The sequence below is a fragment of the Epargyreus clarus genome, unplaced genomic scaffold, assembly GCF_041222505.1.
Source record: "Epargyreus clarus isolate Ecla_fem2 unplaced genomic scaffold, WU_Ecla_fem_2.2 ptg000025l, whole genome shotgun sequence".
Taxonomy (NCBI): Eukaryota; Metazoa; Arthropoda; class Insecta; order Lepidoptera; family Hesperiidae; genus Epargyreus; species Epargyreus clarus.
Window position 1 is genome coordinate 1242161 of NW_027332232.1, and position 20864 is coordinate 1263024.

The 20864-nt window shown below is 38.8% G+C and overlaps 3 protein-coding genes across 3 annotated transcripts in view; 2 read left to right on the forward strand and 1 right to left on the reverse strand.

Annotated features, from left to right (window-relative positions):
* The window catches only part of LOC140752767 (uncharacterized), a 222898-nt gene extending 212620 nt beyond the window's left edge, over nucleotides 1-10278 (forward strand). The window contains exon 4 of the transcript XR_012103452.1: nucleotides 10203-10278. The gene's annotated coding sequence lies outside the window, so the exon portion shown is untranslated. The remainder of the gene's footprint in view (nucleotides 1-10202) is intronic.
* Nucleotides 1-20864, reverse strand: part of LOC140752742 (1-phosphatidylinositol 4,5-bisphosphate phosphodiesterase epsilon-1) — a 107515-nt gene that overhangs the window by 13172 nt on the left and 73479 nt on the right. The window contains exons 19-27 of the mRNA XM_073087080.1: nucleotides 20281-20393; nucleotides 19414-19541; nucleotides 18476-18623; nucleotides 5268-5398; nucleotides 4518-4611; nucleotides 3556-3651; nucleotides 1561-1670; nucleotides 737-882; nucleotides 167-357 (exon numbers count right to left, since the gene is read on the reverse strand). Of these exons, the coding sequence (XP_072943181.1) occupies nucleotides 167-357; nucleotides 737-882; nucleotides 1561-1670; nucleotides 3556-3651; nucleotides 4518-4611; nucleotides 5268-5398; nucleotides 18476-18623; nucleotides 19414-19541; nucleotides 20281-20393 (1157 nt within the window). The remainder of the gene's footprint in view (nucleotides 1-166; nucleotides 358-736; nucleotides 883-1560; nucleotides 1671-3555; nucleotides 3652-4517; nucleotides 4612-5267; nucleotides 5399-18475; nucleotides 18624-19413; nucleotides 19542-20280; nucleotides 20394-20864) is intronic.
* CstF50 (cleavage stimulation factor subunit 1 Cst50) lies at nucleotides 6868-17714 on the forward strand. The gene is made up of 11 exons (XM_073087095.1): nucleotides 6868-7036; nucleotides 8084-8170; nucleotides 9123-9226; nucleotides 10364-10518; nucleotides 10849-10940; nucleotides 11581-11719; nucleotides 13303-13463; nucleotides 14629-14779; nucleotides 15321-15414; nucleotides 16097-16247; nucleotides 17609-17714. The coding sequence occupies exons 1-11, from the start codon at nucleotides 6960-6962 to the stop codon at nucleotides 17697-17699; spliced, it is 1302 nt and encodes a 433-aa protein (XP_072943196.1). The 5' UTR covers nucleotides 6868-6959; the 3' UTR covers nucleotides 17700-17714.

Here is a 20864-nt window from a genome sequence, read left to right on the forward strand (position 1 = left end):
GGACTAAGCTGGAACGCCTCGGAAAAGTATGTCTCCTTTACCGCGCCCTTCAAACCAGAACACAGCAGCGCTTAACACTGCTGTTATAACAGAAATAGGTGTGGCGGTGGTGCCGCCGGAGTCGAACCACAAAGGGTTCTACCACCTTCAAACTGCAATTGGTTACCTGAACATACGTCACCATGTCGCTGAGTTCTCTCGCGATCTGATTGCTTCGTTTCCTATTGGTCGCGTGTTTCATACTCCCGGTGGTCGCTTCGCCGTCACCCTCACTCCGTCTGAAACTCTGGTAGAGCGAAAGGGACGTACGACCGACTTTCTCTTCCATAGCGTTGAGGAACTTGTGGAGTTCTTTTTCTGGAAGATGATGACAAACGTTTGGATATCGTCGATTACGTCGTTGTTATCAATAATCTACCGTTAATTTGCTCGGTTTGGGAAAGAGGTCATAATCATTGGTACCTATTCATAATTTTGAGAACAGTATGGAGACTTCTAAGGTATGTAGTTTTCTGCACAGTTAAAGCTAATTACAATAAATTTCTCCAAAATTTCCAACATGTATGAGTTCTCTTCTTTTAGTAGCAGACGAGCATGCAGTCCACCTGATGGGAAGTGGTTACTGTCACATCTGCTGATGTTAGGATTATATTCCTATATATGAGGTCGGCCTCAGATGCGCCGCTACCCTTGAGTACTAAGAACGCCTCGAAAAAGTATACAAGTCATGTCTCACCATCCAGTTCCTCATCATCTTCATCATAGTCCTCATCAGAGAAGTACTCCGTGAGTGAGCTACCAGCGGACTGGTTGGACATGATCGAGCTGGTGCGGTTCCCTTGCTCAGGGAGGGAGGCGCTGGTGTGGCGTATCCCATTGGACCTGCTGAGCAGTTTGGAGAAATTTGGATTGAGCAGATTGAAGAAGTATATTAGTTTGTATAAGACATTGGAGTTGTAAACGAGCATACAGTCCTGATGGTAAGAACTTAAAGGTGTGTATCTGTAATCGAGACCAATAGAAAATCTATGAGATCTAGGTGATCACAGACGTTTTTCTACCTCAGGTTCAAAATTTCGCGTGTGTCTGCCAAACTGCATTCAAACCAGAATATAGCAGCGCTTAATACTACATATAAGGAAGTAACGTAGGGGACGATGGTGTATGTGATGTTGGTTTTCAATAGCCATCCCAAAATTTTGCGAAATGGTCACTGCCCAAGGTCATCTGGAATATCACAGAGTTCTACTTGTATCTGAGGTCTAATTAGAAACGCCTTACATTAGGAACTCTAGCATTATTGCCACTTACCAAACTCTTCAACCCTGAACACAGCACGACACGAATGTAACAAAATAAAAAGGCTCTTCAAGAGGGGTGCAAAAAGAGTTCTCATACAAAGCCGGCAATGTATTGGCGATTCCTCTGGCGTTGCAAATGTCCATAGGTGACTGCTTTCCACCAGGTAGCCCGTCTGCCTTATCGTCAGGTATAAATATAAAAAAATAGGACAAACTCATAAAACATAAGTTTTTTTGATTAAGTAAGTTCTTTACTTACTTGAAGGCAGTAGCCAGTACACCCCCATATCCCTGAGCGGAAGTAGCCCCAGTTAACCCAACTGTAGGACTCGACTCGAATGGTAGAATCTTCTTGTTTTTGATGAGGACCTGGAAACATGACATGTATTAAAATTAGTGTATACATCCTGCTGATAATCGGCATTTTTTTTATAATATAAGAGTAGCAGACGAGCATGCTGTCCACCTGATGGTAAGTGGTTACTGCCGCCCATGGACATCTGTAATTAACCCCAGATAGGATTAGATATTCCTACCTGAGGTTGGTCACAGATGCGCTGCTACCCCTGAGGACTAAGCTGGAACGCCTCGGAAAAGTCTGTCTGGCATGATGACAGTATTAAAAAATCAAAGAATAAATGATTTAAGTAAAAATAATTGTAGAGACACATTATTGTACTCGTATGTAAGAGTGCGGTGCAAGATTCTCAAAAATTACCCAGTTTTATTTAATATAAACGTTAAGATTTTCTATATTTTCGATCTCACCCTTGAGCGATTTTGCGCTTAGTTTAAGATTGCTTCAAAAAGTGCTATTATTTTTGTTATTGTTAATACTGAATTCATTGCCGAAATAAGTTGATTTTTAGAATCAGTAGACATGTCTATAAGTACTAATATTATAAAGAGGAAAACTTCGTTTGTTTGTTTGATTGTAATGAATAGGCTCAAAAACTACTGGACCGATTTTAAAAATTCTTTCACCATTCGAAAGCTACATTATGCACGAGTAACATAGGCTATATTTTATATGTAATATATTTGATAAATAGATTTTGAGGCGGTACAAAATTCGCCGGGTCATCTAGTACATTATAAAAGGGGATTCCAAAATTTGTTATCATTACCATTATTCGTTGCTATCACTGGAGTTGCATGTAAGTATGTATTTATAGTCGGGCCATTACGAACGTACGATGTGAGTCATAAATCATTTTTATCAGATCTCTCGTTCACACTTATGGGCATATCGGAACTTTCGCTCGCACTTCTAGTGTTGTGCGTAACATCAAACGGATTTGTCGATAGTCAATACGTCAAGTCATTAGTCATCAAATACTGGGTCCTTTAATAACACCCATATTTATATTTTTGCATAATTACATTAGTCATAAAAGAAAGGGTCCTTTAATTATAGCTACCTGCGTCCGAGCGGCATCTTTATCGATATCGAGTTGTGCGGCATTGTCACATTCCTTTGACGTCATCTATTTATGACTCTAGTCGCACCGCACGTTCGTAATGGGCCGACTGTAGTGTATTTGCCATAAAATACATGGCATACACCTTGAATAAAGCAAGCGATCGCAAATGAAGCGGCTTCGGGTGCCATTACTGGCTTACACACTTCTTTCCATAGAAAGGCTCGTTAGACATTCGATCCCAATTATTAGCATTGCGTAGTCGTTAAATATTGTAGGTCTTACTTTATTTAAAAAAATCGTACCTTCATTGGAACGACAGTGGCACCATCTGGCGAAACTTGGTCGTACCAACTCTGGAACCATCGTGGGCTCATGGACAACAACTTTGCTAAAGATCATCACTTGATCAAATGCATAGATTACGATTCAATCCTTACTAATTTCGGTTAAAATAATCGATATTTTTGGTCCAAAAGATCGATTCTCCGATTAATCGATCTTAGTTCGCCATCCCTAGTTCCCGTGGGATTTACGGGATAAAAACTATCCTGTCCTTTTTCGGGTCTCAGACTATCTTTGTTCAAAATTTCATTAAATCGGTTTAGTGGTTTAGGCGTGAAGAAGAGGCAACCAGACAGACAGACAGACAAGCAGACAGACAGACAGAGTTACCTACTTTCGAATTTATAATATTAGTTAGGATTAGGATTAGGATCTATAATATTAAAAATGCGTTAAGGCGACCTTTGAAGTAAGGCATACATTCCTCGCAGGGTTGTAGAGAGAGACTTATGTCCAGCTGGGCGACATATGAATTGCCAACCAATTACCTTGTACTTAAGTTGTTCAGGACTCGGCAATCGTGGCTCATCAGTGTAGTCGGCTTCAAATAAGAATGACGTCACCAATTGATCTCCAAACACTGCCTGGATAAAAATGAATCAGTACAGTAAATAAATCTACATAACTTTAAATTCTATCACTGTTTCTATCGAAGCAGTTGTTCTGTTTTGTTGGAATGGTGTGGGTGACTAACTTAAAGGCATCTTTAGGAATAGCACCGCATCTGTTTTAGACGGTAGAACCCGAGTTCTATAGATTTTTTATAATGTAGGAGTAGCAGACAAGCATGCAGTCCATCTGATGGTAAGCTACTGCCGTAAGGACATCTGTAATTGACCCCAGATAAAATTAGATTCATACCTAAAGTCCGCCATATATGTGCATCTTTGAAGACTAGCCTGGTATGTCGTGGAAAAGTATGTCTCCATTCAAACCAGAACACAGCAGCGCTTAACACTGCTGTTATTAGGCAGAATTGATTTGGCGGTGGTGCCGCCGCAGTCGACTAACAGAGGGTTCTACCATCTTTAACTTTAACCTATTTACTTAACATCAGTTGGACTGCATACAGTTACAGCTCAACTACAGGAGATCATAAGTTAAAATCACTGTTGAAAATAAATAAATATTATAATCTTCATTGAAGTAAAAAATAGGTAATTGGTAATATTTTCTATTTTCTGTTTCTTGACAAATAATTAAAGAAAGTGTCTGAGCTAAGAAAATAAGATTTTATTATTTAAAATATTTTCACGATCCTATATTTTAACATGGTAGCAGAGAGTGGTTAATAAAAAGAATTAGAATTTCAAGAAAAAGGCAGTGTGATAAGCAGACGCGTGCAAGAAAGAAATAAAGATGTGTCTGAGCTAAGCAAATAAGATTTTATAATTTAAAATATTTTCACGATCCTATATTTTAACATTCATATAAGTAACATGTGACTGACCTCAAAAGTGCTGGCCATGACCTGCTGTTGTGGTAGACTGCAATGGTTCTCGATGCTAAGGATCAGGGGATACGGTGACGTCACGAAGGCACTCCTGGGAACGAGAATATGTATTAGAACGGTACTTTGGCTAAGTTCTTTCAGGCGAAGAAAATTTGGGGATATATAAAAGTTTTATTTTTATAATATTAATTTTTATACGCCGCGGTCTGACGCACAGAGGGTCCCGGGTTCGACCCCGGCTAGATAGATATCTAAATGATGTATTTAGATTTCTATCATTTCTGGGTCTGGGTGTTTGTGTATTTGTCCATGGTACCCACGACATAGAATATCCTAGTGTCGGGCTGTGAGTGTATAAAGCATATAATATTTTTTTTGGTCCAGAAATTATACAAAATGCAGATCTATTGTCATTCTTAACACTTCCCGCATCCCATCAAGAGATGGTGTCACGTGTATTCTGAATCACGCTATCGAAGTTTTCTAGACATCTTGTATATATATATACAAGCTCCGAACTGAGACTGTCGGAGCACGGCCGCTCCCCGGGCATAATCACCTAGCCCACAGGGAGATCTCCCTTTGCCAAAACATAAAGATATTTGAAATCAAATCAATAGTTTATTCAAAGTAAATTATTTACAGAACTCTCTTTGAAATTCAATATAAAACGTTTATTAAGGGAAATATAGTGGTTATGACGTCATAAATGTATATGAGGCCTAGCGACTTAGAAATAAAACAAACCTGGCAATGGTTTCCACGACCCTCCTGAACGGAATCTTGGTTGTGAAGGTATGTCCATGGTATATGACTGGGCTGCCGTCGTCCCCATCCCAGCAGTCCAGCTCCACACACCTGCAGCCCGTAAGCAAGACCTGGGAATGAGAGTATTATAAGAAGTTGTTTCAAAAGTTTCCTTGGGGTTTTATGGAATTATTTAAAACAACTCGTTCAATGGTATTGCTGCGCCTTACTGCCTCATACCAGCAGTATTAAGTGCTGCCTTGTTGTGCTTTAAAGTATGCCTTTAAATACAAACGTAACGATTTGCCACACATTTGAAGGGTGTGGTAAAACATACATAGTAGTCGAAAGTATCGATGCATCTGTGGACTATTTCAAGTTGCACTCCAAACCTATGGGTTTTGATTTCATTATTGATGATGTCCATATTTTAAAAGTCATTTTGTTAACGCAAGGATTGTCGAAGTCATATAATTTCTTTGTTTTTAACCGATAATGAGGTTCTATGTTCGACCGTTATGTATGTATCTAAGTTCTGCGATTATCTCGAAAAATACTCATCCAATTTGGATGGGGTTTTGGTTATATAAAAACGCAATCGAATTGACACGTTAAGTACTTACTGCGGTGCGGTCATTAATTATTTTAAATAATTACGTTGATTACCCTAGGAGTGATAAGAACGTCTTATGTAAGAACATTTATTAATGAAATACATTTAACATATCTTGAATTACTTAAGAAATAAAACAGTACCTCACATTGATTTTATTTAATACTTGTAAGCATAAATTAGTAAAGATACTTCGCCGCCTTGAAATTGAATGAAGCCACAAACGGCTTATTTTAGTAAGTTCTTTTTTTGAATTCTTGACAAATAAAAACATTTCAGAGAAAATTTGCGAATAAATAACTAATATTGCGTAATTTACATAATAAATAAATAATTATTTCAAATATTTTAGGGATATTTTAGCACGGAGACGTGGCAAAACTTTTTTACGCAACTATTTCAATTCTCAAAACTGGGTACATTTTCTTGTTAGGAGTGAGTAATCTTTACTAATCTATGCTTGTAAGTTATGAAAATATAAAATGAATTTAGGTAATCCAAAGTAACGATTCGTGTATGTAAATATGATGTTTCTCGCTCACATTATAAAGAACGAGCGAGACACAAATATAAAGACGCCATTTTGAACGAAAATGTTTAGTTAAGCCTATGTACATAAAATATTATCGATTTATTTTCCCCTGTCTACCCTTTACTAATGCTTAAGCGGGCTTATGCCTATTATTTTTATGCTCGATTACGTACATAACACTTCATTAGATACCCACATACAGTTGAGTTCATATTTACTACGCATGCTCCATATTATTGATTAGAAGCTTACACGACATAAGTAGACTCCGACAGTGTTATTACTAGATTTGGAAGCTCTTCAATCCTTAAACACATTCAAATGAAGCTGTTTCAATCATTTATTTGTAGCTAAAAGTGAATTTTGTTGTCCAATTTGTGCTCAAAAGTACATTACTTTTTGCATACGATAAAATCTTTTTATTCTGTGCTGTTTGACATCTTTGTTAGACTGACATTGTCAAAGTCGCATATTGTTTTGGTTGAATCGTTGTGTTTATTTCGCCGGTTTTCGTTTATTTAATCGAATTTCCGTATTAAATATCAAAATGAAGGAAGGTTCCACCGATCATGATATGAAGAATGTGGTTAAGAACCGAGAGTTGCTCTATCGAATGATAATAAGGTAAAAATAACTTGTACAAATGTGAAAACTAAATTTTTGACGTCGGACATGATTTAAAACGGCAATTGTGTCGCGAATTCAGTGTTAATCAATCGTAGAATTAAGTTTTGATTAATTTATGATGCGTTTTAGTTATATAATTAATGTATTTCGTGAAATAAAATACATTTTGTTGATAAATTTTCTTTCAACAAATTTTAGGTTATGTTATGGTTTTTATGTGGATTACAAACCCAAGCTGGTGTCATTTTTGAGGCATGGGACTCCCTTCAGAACGAAACGGGGTAACCCCTTAGTCCTAATTTGGCCAAAGATTGGTAGACTCACACCTTTTAGAACTTAAAACTCTTATATATGATTTCTAATGATATTTTCTTGACTTTAGAGTATGTAAATAAATTTTTAATACCCATATAACATGTTAGGAATTAATTACCATTTTGTATAATGGTATAGTTCGCATAAAACTGTTAGTCCGCTCTGAATATAGAAATGAATTGTGTCGCCATAGCAAACTGTATGACTACACCTGCTCGCAACAACTTCAGAGCGGACTAGCACTTTTGCGCGGACTATAAAACACAAAAAAAATTTAATAATCAGTCTTTCTAACCAACTTCAAAAAAGGAGGTTTCACAATTCAACCATATATATGTATGTTTCTTTTTTTGTGTTTGTTTGCTGGTAATGTCGTAGCTTCATCATCAACCCATCACTGTCCCACTGCTGGGCACGGGTCTCCTCTCAATGAGAAGGATTAGGCCATAGTCCACCGCGCTGGCCAAGTGCGTATTGGTAGGCTTCACATACCTTTTAAGATTTTTTATAAATCTCTCAGGTATGCAGGTTTCCTCACGATGTTTTCCTTCACCGTTTAAGCAAGTGATTATTAATTTCTAATACGCACATAAATTTGAAAATCAGAGGTGCGTGCCTGGGATTTGAACCTCGGACCCCTCGATCGAGAGGCCGCGTTTCTTAACCACTAGGCTATCACTGCTATGTCGTAGCTTATGAACCGATTTTGATGATTTTTTTACTTTTCAGTCAACTCTACTATGATGGGTATCAAGCGATCGCTACAACCCTGGCTGCAGCTGTCCATGCTGATCCAGCGTGCCCTCCAAGTGACAGGTAATATAAAGGATATATATATATTCCGATCAGGTAGTAGTTTAAGAAAATATTGTAACTGACAATTTTTAAGTGCCGCCGTTGGCCTATACAAAATAAATATATTTCATTTCATTTCATATATATTCTTGGAATTGTTTAAACACTCAGGAGGGATTAAAAATTATATATTTATAATATATATTTATAATAAAATTCCGAAAAATATTCAAAACGAAAACTTGGTACAATTTAAAAATAAACTAAAAAAACTATTAATTACCAAATGTTATTATTCCCTACAAGAGTTTTTCAAATGATTATCAAATGATTTCCTCTATTTAATGATTTCCTTTATTTGATTTTAACCAAATTGACAATTAAATAATATTATTAACATAAGAGACATTCTGACCTATACAAATAATTGACTAATTAACTATTATGATTATTACATTATATTAATTCTTTAAAATAATTGACATGTAAAATTAATTCTATCTCGACAATGTTACAATAGATATAATTTTTTCTATTAATTTTAAAAATTGTTTAATAATGATAAGACATTTCGTGTTAAAAAAATAAATTTGTAAATATTAAATTGCAATACCCTAGCAGGGTGCATGCTTGCACTATACTTAATTTGTAAGACCTATATAATAATAAGCATGAGCAATAAATAATTTGAATTTGAATTTGAATTTGAAAAATACAACATCTTATATATAAAATTCTCGTGTCACAATGTTAGTTACCGTACTCCGAAATGGCTTTGCCGATTTTCACCAAATTTTATATGCATATTCAGTAGGTCTGAGAATCGGCTACTATCTATTTTTTATACCCCTAAGTGATAGGGTTGTTTACCCTTAACATCTTTTTATTTATGGCAACACAACGTTTGCCGGGTCAGCTAGTATTATATAAAAAATCCCTTTATAATACCAAAAAACTTTTGTACTGTCCACAGACTCTTAAACCTGATGATGGTGGGACTCCAGAATGAACCCGACAGGAAGGACCGTCTCGCAGCCTCCAGCGGTGCTGAGCATCTCCTCGGTACCACTGGGTTTGGTAAGTACACCAAAGTTTTGTCGAAAAAAAAGTTGTCAAAGGTATGTAAAGTCTATCAATATGCCCTTGGCCAGCGCAGTGGACTATGGCCTAATCCTTCTCATTGTGAGAGGAGACCCGTGCCCAGCAGTGGGAAAGTAATGGGTTGATGCATAGATTAGTAAAGATTACTCACTCCTAACAAGAAAATGTAACCAGTTTTGACAATTGAAATTCTCACTGTCATCTATTTTCGTGTTTGAAAAATATTAAAAAAATATAGTTTTTAGATCATTTACGAATGGAACGATATTTCTCAGCACTTTTCTTTCGATTTCGTGTTTTTGCACTACTTAACTGCGCATGTCGGCATTGTTCCTCGTAAATTACACCGTGACAGCCATTAAATGGCTGACAGAACTGTTAGCCGTTTAAGCCATTTAATGGCTTCCTTCAATTACAAGGCAGTGAGATATCTAATAAGTATATAAAGTTTTGTAAGAAAGAAGCCCTACATTATTTTTGTGTTAAGTTTTTAATGGACTGCAGAGGGTAATGTTTTTCCAACATATGTATGGATTTGTTTCTTTAGCAAGGGCTGTAGGGCCGAAATATTATATCAGGTAACATATTAGTTTTTTTTCAAAATTTAGAAGTAGCAAAGGAGGTAGAGCTCTCAGGGCGCATCTGTGGCCGACCTCAGGTAGGAATATCTAGTCCTATCTGGGGTTGATTACATGTCCATACCGCAGTAGCTTACCATCAGGTGGAGCATGCTCGTCTGCTACTCCTATATTGTAATGACAAAAAAATTATAGTTTAAAAACTAAAAACCACGCTAAAATCGCACAAGGAAGATCGTTAATCCTGATTCCTGACGATCCTGATGAGGGGATGGAGATAAAATTATTAAAATCGTGTATTGTCATCGGTTCTTCATATATGTTTCAGATTTTAAATTAATCGGACCGTTCAAAGTGGGTAAAATCGAGTTCAGAGATTCCGTTACATACATACATACATACATACAGGTCAAGCTAATAAAAGCGTGGTAAAAAGCAAACAAACTAGCATACGGAAGACTAATCTAAAACTCACTGAGAGTCGACCCGTGCCCAGCAGTGTGACAGTATCCCTCTATCTATGTCATGTCAACAGATCTCGAATACGAGATGGACGCGTCATCTCTAGCTCCGGAACCCTCGGCGTATGAAACTGCGTACGTGACGTCACACAAGATGGCGTGCCGCGCGGGTGCTTTCAGCGCTTGTGGACAACTGTTAGCTACTGGCAGTGTGGATGCTAGTATCAAGGTGAGGATAGCAGGGGTGATCATACATTTGAAGGTGGTAGAACCCTTTGTGGTTCGACTCCGGCGGCACCACCACCACACCTATTTCTGTTATAACAGCAGTGTTAGGCGCTGCAGTGTTCTGGTTTGAAGGGTGTGGTAAGGGAGACAGACTTTTCAGAGGCGTTCCAGCAGTCCTCAGGGGTAGCGGCGCATCTGTGGCCGAGCTCAGGTAGAAATTACTAATCCTATCTGAGGTTGATTACAGATGTCCATTTGGCAGTAGCTACTTACCATCAAATGGACTGCATTTTCGTTTACTACTTCAATAAAATATATATATTTTTCATAGATTCTGGACGTGGAAAGAATGCTAGCCAAGTCAGCCCCAGAGGAAGTGGACCCTGGGAGGGAGCAACAGGGTCATCCGGTGATAAGGACTCTGTGAGTATTGCCCCGCTTCTGATTGGCTGTGACGTCATCCTGATTAGCTGTGACGTCATCCACAAAATGGCGGACCAGTTACTTTTTATGCACCGCCATAAATCGGGTATTGAATGAAAAGATTTTTCTAAAATCTACGAAAGGTTTATCTAGAAAATACAAAATAATTATAATAATTGGAAAATTCCGAAAGATACTTGTATGGCGACCCCTATTTATTTTGAAGTTATTCTTAGGGTTCCGTACCCAAAGGGTATAAACGGAATCCTTTTACGAAGCCTCCGCTCTCTGTCCGTCTGTCACAGGGCTCTATCTCTTGAACCGTAATAGATAGACACTTGAAATGTTTACAGAGGATGTATAACGGTGGCCGCTATAAAAACAAATACTAAGTACTAGTGATGAGTTGATGATGAACAGAAAGTGTTACTGTGGCGACTTCCCGCTACTCGTCAAGAGATGGCGCTACACGTTTCTGAATCACGCTATCGAAGTTTTGTAAATATCTTGTACATATACAAGCTCAGAACAGACTGTCGAAGCCCGTGCGGGCATAATCACCAACCCCATAGGGAGATCTCCCGCCGCTAAAGTGGTGGAACCGACGTGAAGTCGCCATAGTTATTCAGTAATGTTTCAGTTACGACCACACGGATGAAATAACCGCCCTGGACTTCCACCCTCGGGAGCAGATCCTGGTATCAGCTTCCAGGGACTGCTGCATCAAACTCTTCGACATCACCAAGGCATCGGCTAAGAAGGCCTACAAATCTATAACGGTGAGTCATCAATGTCATCATCATCATCTACCCATTACTGTCCTACTGGGTACCGGTCTCTCAGAATGAGGATTAGGCCATAGTCCACCGCGCTGGACAAGTGCGTGTTGGTAGACTTTACAATTTTACATACCTTTGAATATATTTATTTCGAAGTAAACCTTTATTTACATATGATTAGTTGACAGTCTTTTTTGCAAAACTAGCAATATTTAACTCACTTCATGGTATGGATTTTATATGTCAGTGTTGTAAAAATTCACACACAATTTTACCCGACAGAAGTGTTACTTCAAAAATGATGATCATTATCACATTAATGATAAAAATAATGATCATTTGTCAATCATAATTTTACCTGACAGAAGCGTAACTTAAAAAATTATGATCATTATTACATTAATAATAAAAATAGTGATAATTTGTCACTCATAATTTTACCTGACAGAAGCGTAACTTCAAAAATGATGATCACCATTACACTAATGATGAAAATAATGACCATTTGTCACTCATAATTTTACCTGACAGAAGCGTAACTTCAAAAATGATGATCACCATTACACTAATGATGAAAATAATGATCATTTGTCACTCATAATTTTACCTGACAGAAGCGTAACTTCAAAAATGATGATCACCATTACACTAATGATGAAAATAATGATCATTTGTCACTCATAATTTTACCTGACAGAAGCGTAACTTCAAAAATGATGATCATCATTACATTAATGATGAAAATAATGATCATTTGTCACTCATAATTTTACATGAAATGAAATGAAATGAAATATATTTATTTTGTATAGGCCTACGACGGCACTTACAAATTGTCAGTTACAATATTTTCTTAAACTACTACCGGATCGGAACGCGACCTCTACTGAGAAGATCCGGTACTCCGGAAACTCAGTGGGTTTGTCTTTTCCTATAAAAATTATTACTCTTTCTTTTATTCCATCATTTTGAATAATATTGTTATAAATAAAGCAGAAGAGAAGAGACAGAAGTGTAACTTCAAAAATGATGAACATTCTCGCATTAATGAAATTCGCTCGCATTCTCGAAAATAATGATCATTTGTCACTCATAATTTTACCCGACAAAACCTCAACTGAGAAGATCCGGTGAGAAACTCAGTGGGTTTCTCTTTTTTTCCTTTTTGTTTAAATGCCTTCATGTTTTAAATAATATTGTAATAAACATAGCAGAAGATGAGAGACACAATTGTAACTTCAAAAATGACGATCATTATTATATTAATGATGAAAATAATGATCATGACGACCCGCGTGGCGGAGTGGTCACCATACCGGTCTGACGCGCCAAGGGTTCTGGGTTCGATCCTCGGCCAGACAGATATCTGAACGATGAATTTAGATATCTTTTCTGGGTCTGAGTGTTTATGTGTTTGTCTCTGTGTGTGTCCATGGTACCCATGATACAGGGATTTTTATGAATTTAAATGTCTGTTGTGGGTCTGGGTGTTTGTGTATTTGTCTCTGTGTGTGTCCATGGTACCCATGATACAGGGAGTCCTAGTGTGGAGTTGTGAGTGTAGAAAGCGTTTATTATTCCAGGACGCGGAGCAGGTCCTCTGCGTGGCGTTCCACCCCCTGGGCGACCACGTGATAGCCTCCACCACCCACCCCGTCATCAGGCTCTACGACGTCACCACCAGCCAGTGCTTCGTGTGCCCCGTACCTTCTCACCATCACACCAAGCAGGTGAACAGCATCAAGTGAGTGGCACTGATAGTATTATAATTTAGTGTAGAGTCCGCGCCAAACTTCTAGTCCGTTCTGAATATAGAAACGACTTCGTGTGCCCCGTACCCTCTCACCACCACACCAAGCAGGTGAACAGCATCAAGTGAGTGGCACTGATAGTATTATAATTTAGTGTATTTTCCGCGCCACACTTCTAGTCCCTTCTGAATATAGATACGAGTCGCGTGGCAATAATAGTTCGACCGCATTGGCTCTCTGACTACAGCTACGCGCAACAACTTCAGAGCGGACTAGAAGTTTGGTGCGGACTATAATTATTAGTGCTTCGTGTGCCCCGTACCCTCTCACCACCACACCAAGCAGGTGAACAGTATCAAGTGAGTGCCACTGCTAGCTAGATTATGTTATAATTTAGTGTATAGTCCGCGCCAAACTTCTAGTCCCTTCTGAATATAGATACGAGTCGTATAAAGTAGATACGAGCAATAATAGTTCGACCGCATTGGCTCTCTGACTATATCTGCGCGCAACAACTTCAGAGCGGACTAGAAGTTTGGTGCGGACTATAATTATTAGTGCTTCGTGTGCCCCGTACCCTCTCACCACCTCACCAAGCAGGTGAACAGCATCAAGTGAGTGGCACTGATAGCGTGGTTGTATTATCATTTAGTGTAGAGTCCGCGCCAAACTTCTAGTCCGTTATGTTTTTTTTTATAATATAGGAGTAGCAGACGAACATGCAGTCCACCTGATTTTAAGTGGCTACTGCTGCCCATGGACATTTGTAATCAACCCCAGATAGGATTAGATATGCCTACCTGAGGTCGGCCACAGATGCGCTGTCACTCCTGAGGACTAAGCTGGACCGCCTTGAAAAAGTATGTCTAGGGAGACATACAGGCGCTGCTGTTATTAGGCAGAAATAGGTGTGGGGGTAGTGCCGCCGGAGTCAAACGGCGGATTCTACCACATTTAAAATTGTATTAACGTTTTATAGTTTAAGTTATCACTTCTGTCGGGCCTTCCGAGACGCACACGTTTTTTATCTATCTTCTTTATATTTGATCCTAATGATAAAACATACGTGCTACCTGATGGAAAGTAGTCAACGTCGCCTATGGACGATTACAACACCAGAGTTGCCAATCTTTGCCCCTCATCCCCCCATTTCCCCAGATTCTCCCCTAACGGCAAGTACTTCGCGAGCGGCAGTGCGGACGGCGCGGTGAAGCTGTGGGACACGGTGTCCAACCGCTGCTTCAACACCTTCGCGGCGGCCCACGACGGCGCCGAGGTCTGCTCCGTGGCGTTCACCAGGAACAGCAAGGTGAGCGAGTGAATGAGTGAGTGAGGGAGTGAATGGAAAAATCCGTGAAAAATGAGCGGTTAAATAACATATTCAAGGGTAAAGAAATACGTGTGGTTCATTTCATAAAAAAGTGAATGAATGACTGAATGAAAATAGTGAATGAATGGCAAAATTAACGTCTTAACGAATGAGTAAATGAATGGAAAAATATTAAATAAAAGTTAAGGGAATATTAAAAAAAAAGTTAAGGGAATGATGTGTCGAAGATTGTAGAATTTGCTGGAAAAATGTCCGATTAAATACTGTGTGAATGAATGAAAGAATGAAGGAATGAACGACTGATGAGTTAATTTACAAAATAACGAATGGATTAACCTATGTAATTATTGAACGACTGAACCGAGCAAAAATGTAAAATTGTGTGAATGAATGAAAGAGCGATTTATCGAATGACATGATTAATAAGTCTTATAAAAAATTGAATTATTTCATCTGTGTAACTTGACTAAATTGAACTAGAACACTGAGATAAACTCTAATTTTCGCAATTTAATTACAGTATCTCCTGACATCCGGATTGGATTCTTCGATCAAGCTTTGGGAGTTGGCGAGCAGTAGATGCCTTATACAGTACACCGGCGCTGGAACTACCGGTATGTGTATAGTTAGGTTAGGTTAGGTTAGGTGAGGTGGTAGAACAAGGTTGACTCTTTATAATATAGGAGTAGCAGACGAGAGTGCTCCACCTGATGGTAAGCTACTGCCGTATTGACATCTGTAATAAACCCCAGGTGAGATTAGGTTCCGGTCTGACGCGCAAAGGGTTCCGGGTTCGGTCCCCGGCCAGACAGTCCTAATGGTAAGTGGCTACTGCCGTATGGACATCTGTAATGAACCCCGGGATAGGATTAAGATCCTATCTGTGGTCGGTTAAAGATGCATTGCTAACTCTAAGGACTAAGTTGGAACGCTTTGGATGATTAAGTGTCGTTTAGTTAACTCATCACTGTCCCACTGCTGGGCACGGGTCTCCTCTCACAATGAGAAGGATTAGGCCATAGTCCACCGCGCTGGACAAGTGCGTATTGGTAGACTTCACATACCTTTGACAACTGACTTTTTTAAAAATCTGTCAGGTATGCAGGTTTCATCACGATGTTTTCCTTCACCATTCTAACCAAGTGATAATTAATTTCTAATACGCACATAACTTTCAAAATCAGAGAGCCTGGGATTTGAATCTCGGATCATGAGCCCGAGTTTCTCAACCACTAGGCTATCACTGCTTTAGTGATTATAATTTTTACAAAATATTTTTTTTATGTATTTTTACAGGAAAGCAAGAGCACCACGCCCAAGCGATATTCAATCACACTGAGGACTATGTGATGTTTCCGGATGAAGCGACGACGTCACTATGTACGTGGCACTCGAGGAGTGCCAGTCGGGGGAGCCTCATGTCCCTAGGACACAATGGTGCTGTTAGGTGAGTGACTAAATTTAGTTATCCTTACTTCCTTACTAATATTATAAATTCGAAAGTAACTCTGTCTGTCTGTCTGGTTGTCTTTTCTTCACGCCTAAACCACTGAACCGATTTTAATGAAATTTTGTACGAAGATAGTCTGCGACCCGAGAAAGGACATAGGATAGTTTTTATCCCGTAAATCCCACGCGAACTAGGGATAGCGATCTAAGATCGATTAATCGGAGAATCGATCTTTTGGTCCAAAAACCGATTATTTTAATCGATATTAGTAAGGACTGAATCGTAAACTTTGCATTTGATCAAGTGATGATCTTTAGCAAAGTTGTTGTCCATGAGCCCACGAAGGTTTCAGAGTTGGTACGACAAATTTTCGCCAGATGGCGCCACTGGTATTCCAATGAAGGTACGAATTTCCAGTTTTATGTATGTTAGTATGTCATATTATTTTCTTTTAAACGCGGGCGAAGCCGCGGGCGAAAACTAGTATTATATGTGTTGATGTATGAAAATTGCGGTTAATAATGCACTGGGGCTTTTCAAGAAGGGTGCAAAAAGAGCTCTTCAAAGCCGGCGATGCATTGGCGACTCCTCTGGTGGTGCAAATGTCCATAGGCGACGGTGACTGCTTTCCATCAGATAGCCCGTCTGCCTTATCGTTAGGTTAAATATAAAATAAAATATCTGGGTTTTAATTTTTTAGGTGGAACCCTAATTATTTTTCTATAATAAAAGTACTCCGTTATAACATTAGCTAAAAGTCCGTGAAAGTCTCGTCAAAATGAGTCCAACCGTTTTAGAGATTAATCGGAAGAAACAGACAGACAAAAACTTTAATAATTGTATTAATTTTTATAAGGACTATACAGAGTGAATTTTTCAAATAGGCCTTCAGGGCCAAATCCGAAACTATAAGGATTAGCGAAAAATGCTGAAAGGAGTTACGAGGCCGATTTTGGTAAAAACTAAAACTGCATCATTCGTTTTTTTAAATATCTTTTTCCCTAGCCGGGAATCGAACGAGTTTATTTAAAAAAAATACACCCTCTATATTATTCAACTATCTGATAGTGTTGCTTATAAGGATCAAATTCTGGGAAGTAATGTTATGTGACAAATTAAAGGAAAAGCTCAAGCTCCATTTTAAGAAAGTACATATTTTTTAAATATAATTTGGCAGTTAAGGTCCCGCCATTCATTAATTTGAACATTTCGCGTATTAACAAATGTTTGTGGCCTAATGTTTAAAATCATTCGAAAGCGGACGTTTTGTTCTCCAAGAATTCTAACCTAATCCAACCTACCCAAGTTACTTTACGTTAGAATTAAATTAAATTTAATCTATACATTATTACTTTCAGGCACATAGTACATTCCGGGACCGCACCAGCCTTCCTGACATGCAGCGATGATTACCGAGCGAGATTCTGGTTTAGACGCAATACGCATTAAATATTTTTGAAAATATACTGTTTTTCTTTTACCCTGCAACCCTACCCTACTACTACTGTACTATCCTAAGGAATTAAAAATCGTAATTTGAGTAAAAAACGTTATTAAGAGAAATAAGGTAGTTACAATCGAATAGTGTCTGGAATTCCGAAATGGTATAAAAAAATCTGTACAGTACTTTTATCATATTTAAAAAAAAAGGTCTTTCTACTTAAAACTTTTATAATATATTTTTATAATTTTTATAATATAGGAGTAGCAGACGAGCATGTAGTCCATCTGATGGTAGCTACTGCCGTATGGACATCTATTGTCAACCCCTGATAGGATTATATTCCTACCTCAGGTCGGCCACAAGCGCTGCTACTCCTGAGGACTAAGCTGGAACGCCTTGGAAAAAGTCTTGATCTCTTACCACACCAAACCAGAACTCAGCAGCGCTGCTGTTATAACAGAAATAGGTGTGGCGATGGTGCTTCCGAACCAGAAAGGGTTTTGTCACGCGCCATTGTAGCATAAGATTTTTTCAAAGGAGAAATTTGGTTAAATTAGATGTTTTAACTTTATCATCAGGAGTATTCATTGTAAATGCGTCAGAGAGCCGCGGCAGAGAGGAATCCATGCAAAGTTTCACCTAGAACAAAAACTGACCCAAGTGCGAGTCAGACTCGACGTTTTGGGGGTAGGGGGTCATGACCCCTTTAACCCCCCCCTTGGGACCTCGCCTGGAAAGGGTTCAATCACCTATTAAAACAATAATAATAAATTGTACGTACCTGGCTATAAAGCTCCACCGACGACTCTCCCTTCAGCTGATGGCCAGTGAGGTAGGTGTTGTGGCTGCTAGCTATGTAGTACTGACTGAGAGGCCCCGACATCTCCTTGGACAGGCTTCGCGTGACGTCCTCCTCCTCTGTTTCACTCCTGTAATGAATAGAATGCTGGAAATCTTGTCTTTAACCAAGCTTTTATTTACTTGCCTTGTTAGTTCGTATGTAAGTGTTAACTGTAGTTTAAAAATTGTAACTGAGTTAAATCCAACTCCATGAGCTGTAATTTTACATATCGATACCTTAATTCGCAAATCAGCCAACTCCACTTTTTGTCAAAATTTTTTTTTTTTACTTTTTTGATACTAAATGACGTTGAACCAAATCAAAATAAATAAAAAAATACATTTTGACAAAAAGTGGAGTTGGCTGATTTGCGAATTCAGGTATCGATATACGTTTAGTTTGAGTAATATTGCATGATAAGCTAAGTGACGTCATTTTAAATTCAAGATGGTGAACGCCTCAAAATGGCGGACATCACAAGATGGCGGACCGCTTAGCTGGGTTGATTAGGCCCATTAAATGTGAATAATTAATTTTGTTTTTTTCATCCGGGTCTATTGCAGCCACATGTGGATGTCGTTGTTGTTGATAATGTTGATGATGATGATTGTTGTTGATAAATGCTTTCCTGTTGTTCCTGGGGTATTCCCGGAACGCTATGGCACTCTTCATAAAAGGTGCAAAAAGAGCTCTCATACAAAGCCGGCGATGCATTGGCGACTCTGGTGTTGCAAATGTCCATAGGCGACGTTGACTACTTTCCATTAGGTAGCACATCTGTTATATCGTTAGGTTCGAATATAAAAAATGACACATATGGATGTCGTTGTTGATAATGTTAATGTTGATTATGATTGTTGTTGTTGATGAATGCTTACCCAAGAAAGTTGTTGATTCGTCTCTGTTCAGGTACGAAAGCATAGTTGTCTTTGTCGGTAAGAAATCTGACAAAACCTTCAAAGGAGAGGCAGTTGTCCGCTCGAAGAGTTGGGTCAGGTTCGTGTCTCTGAAAGGGTTTTATTATTAGTTCCTCTTCATAGATAGCCATCTAAGGGATGCCGGATGCCGGATTTAAAGAAAAACAACCATCTATCTAGAAAGTGAATAAAAATCTAATTTAGCGACGGTATATTTTTTTATAGTAAAATAGTAGTAGCAGACGAGCATGCAGTCCACCTGATGGTAAGCTACTGTCGTATGGACATCTGAAATTGTAGCGACTTCTCGCTACTCGTCAAGAGATGGCGCTGCTGAATCACGCTATCGAAGTTTTCTAATCATCTTGCATATATACAAGTTCCGAACTGAGACTGTCGGAGCACGGCCGCTCCCCGGGCATGATCACCTAGCCCGGCGGGAGATCTCCCTTTGCTAAAAAATCAACCCCAGAGAGGATTAGGTATTCATACCTGAGCTCAGCGATAGATGCACCACTATCCCTGAGGACTAAGCTGGAACGCCTCGGAAAAGTATGTCTCCTTTACCGCATCCTTCAACCCACAAAACAGCAGCGCTTAACACTGCTGTTATTAGGCAGAAATAGGTGCGGCGGTGGTGCCGCCGGAGTTGAACCACAATGGGTTCTACTACCTTCAAGGCATTCCAGCTTATTCTTCAGAAGGATTTATCAGGAGTACGGCGTACCGCGGGTGTCTTCTATTAGGATTTTATTTTATCTGGGGTTGATTACAGATGTCCATGAGCGTAGCCACCGCTACATCTATAGTATAATAAAGAAAACTTACTTGTATAATATCCTTCAGTTGTTGCTCAGTCTTAGGCTCATTTTGTCTCGTTTCACAGAACTTTCCCAGCGTTGGTAGAGACAGTACTCTACCACTCATATCCTGGCATGCCCCTGTAATAACAAAAATTAATGATTCCTACTCTACCGTTAGCAGTGATAGCCTAGTGGTTAAGAAACTCGGTCTCTCGATTGTGGGGTCCGAGGTTCAAATCCCAGGCACGCAACTCTAATTTTTCAAAATTATGTGCGTATTAGAAATTAAATATCACTTGCTTAAACGGCGAAGGAAAACATCGCGAGGAAACCTGAATGCCTGAGAGATTTATAAAAAAATTCTGAAAGGTATGTGAAGTCTACAAATAACCACTTGGCCAGCGCGGTGGACTATGGCCTATTCCTTCTCATTCTGAGAGCAGGTTGAAAGAAGAAGATAGGAAGTTTTTTATTGGAAGTAAATCAAGTAAAGAAAATGCAGTATTTGCACTAGATTATGTATAAATGCTCAATTTAAACGCGTTTTTCTCGGAACTATAATTTTGAAAATACTGCGTTCTCCATTACGTCGGCAGTTTTGATGTCCAA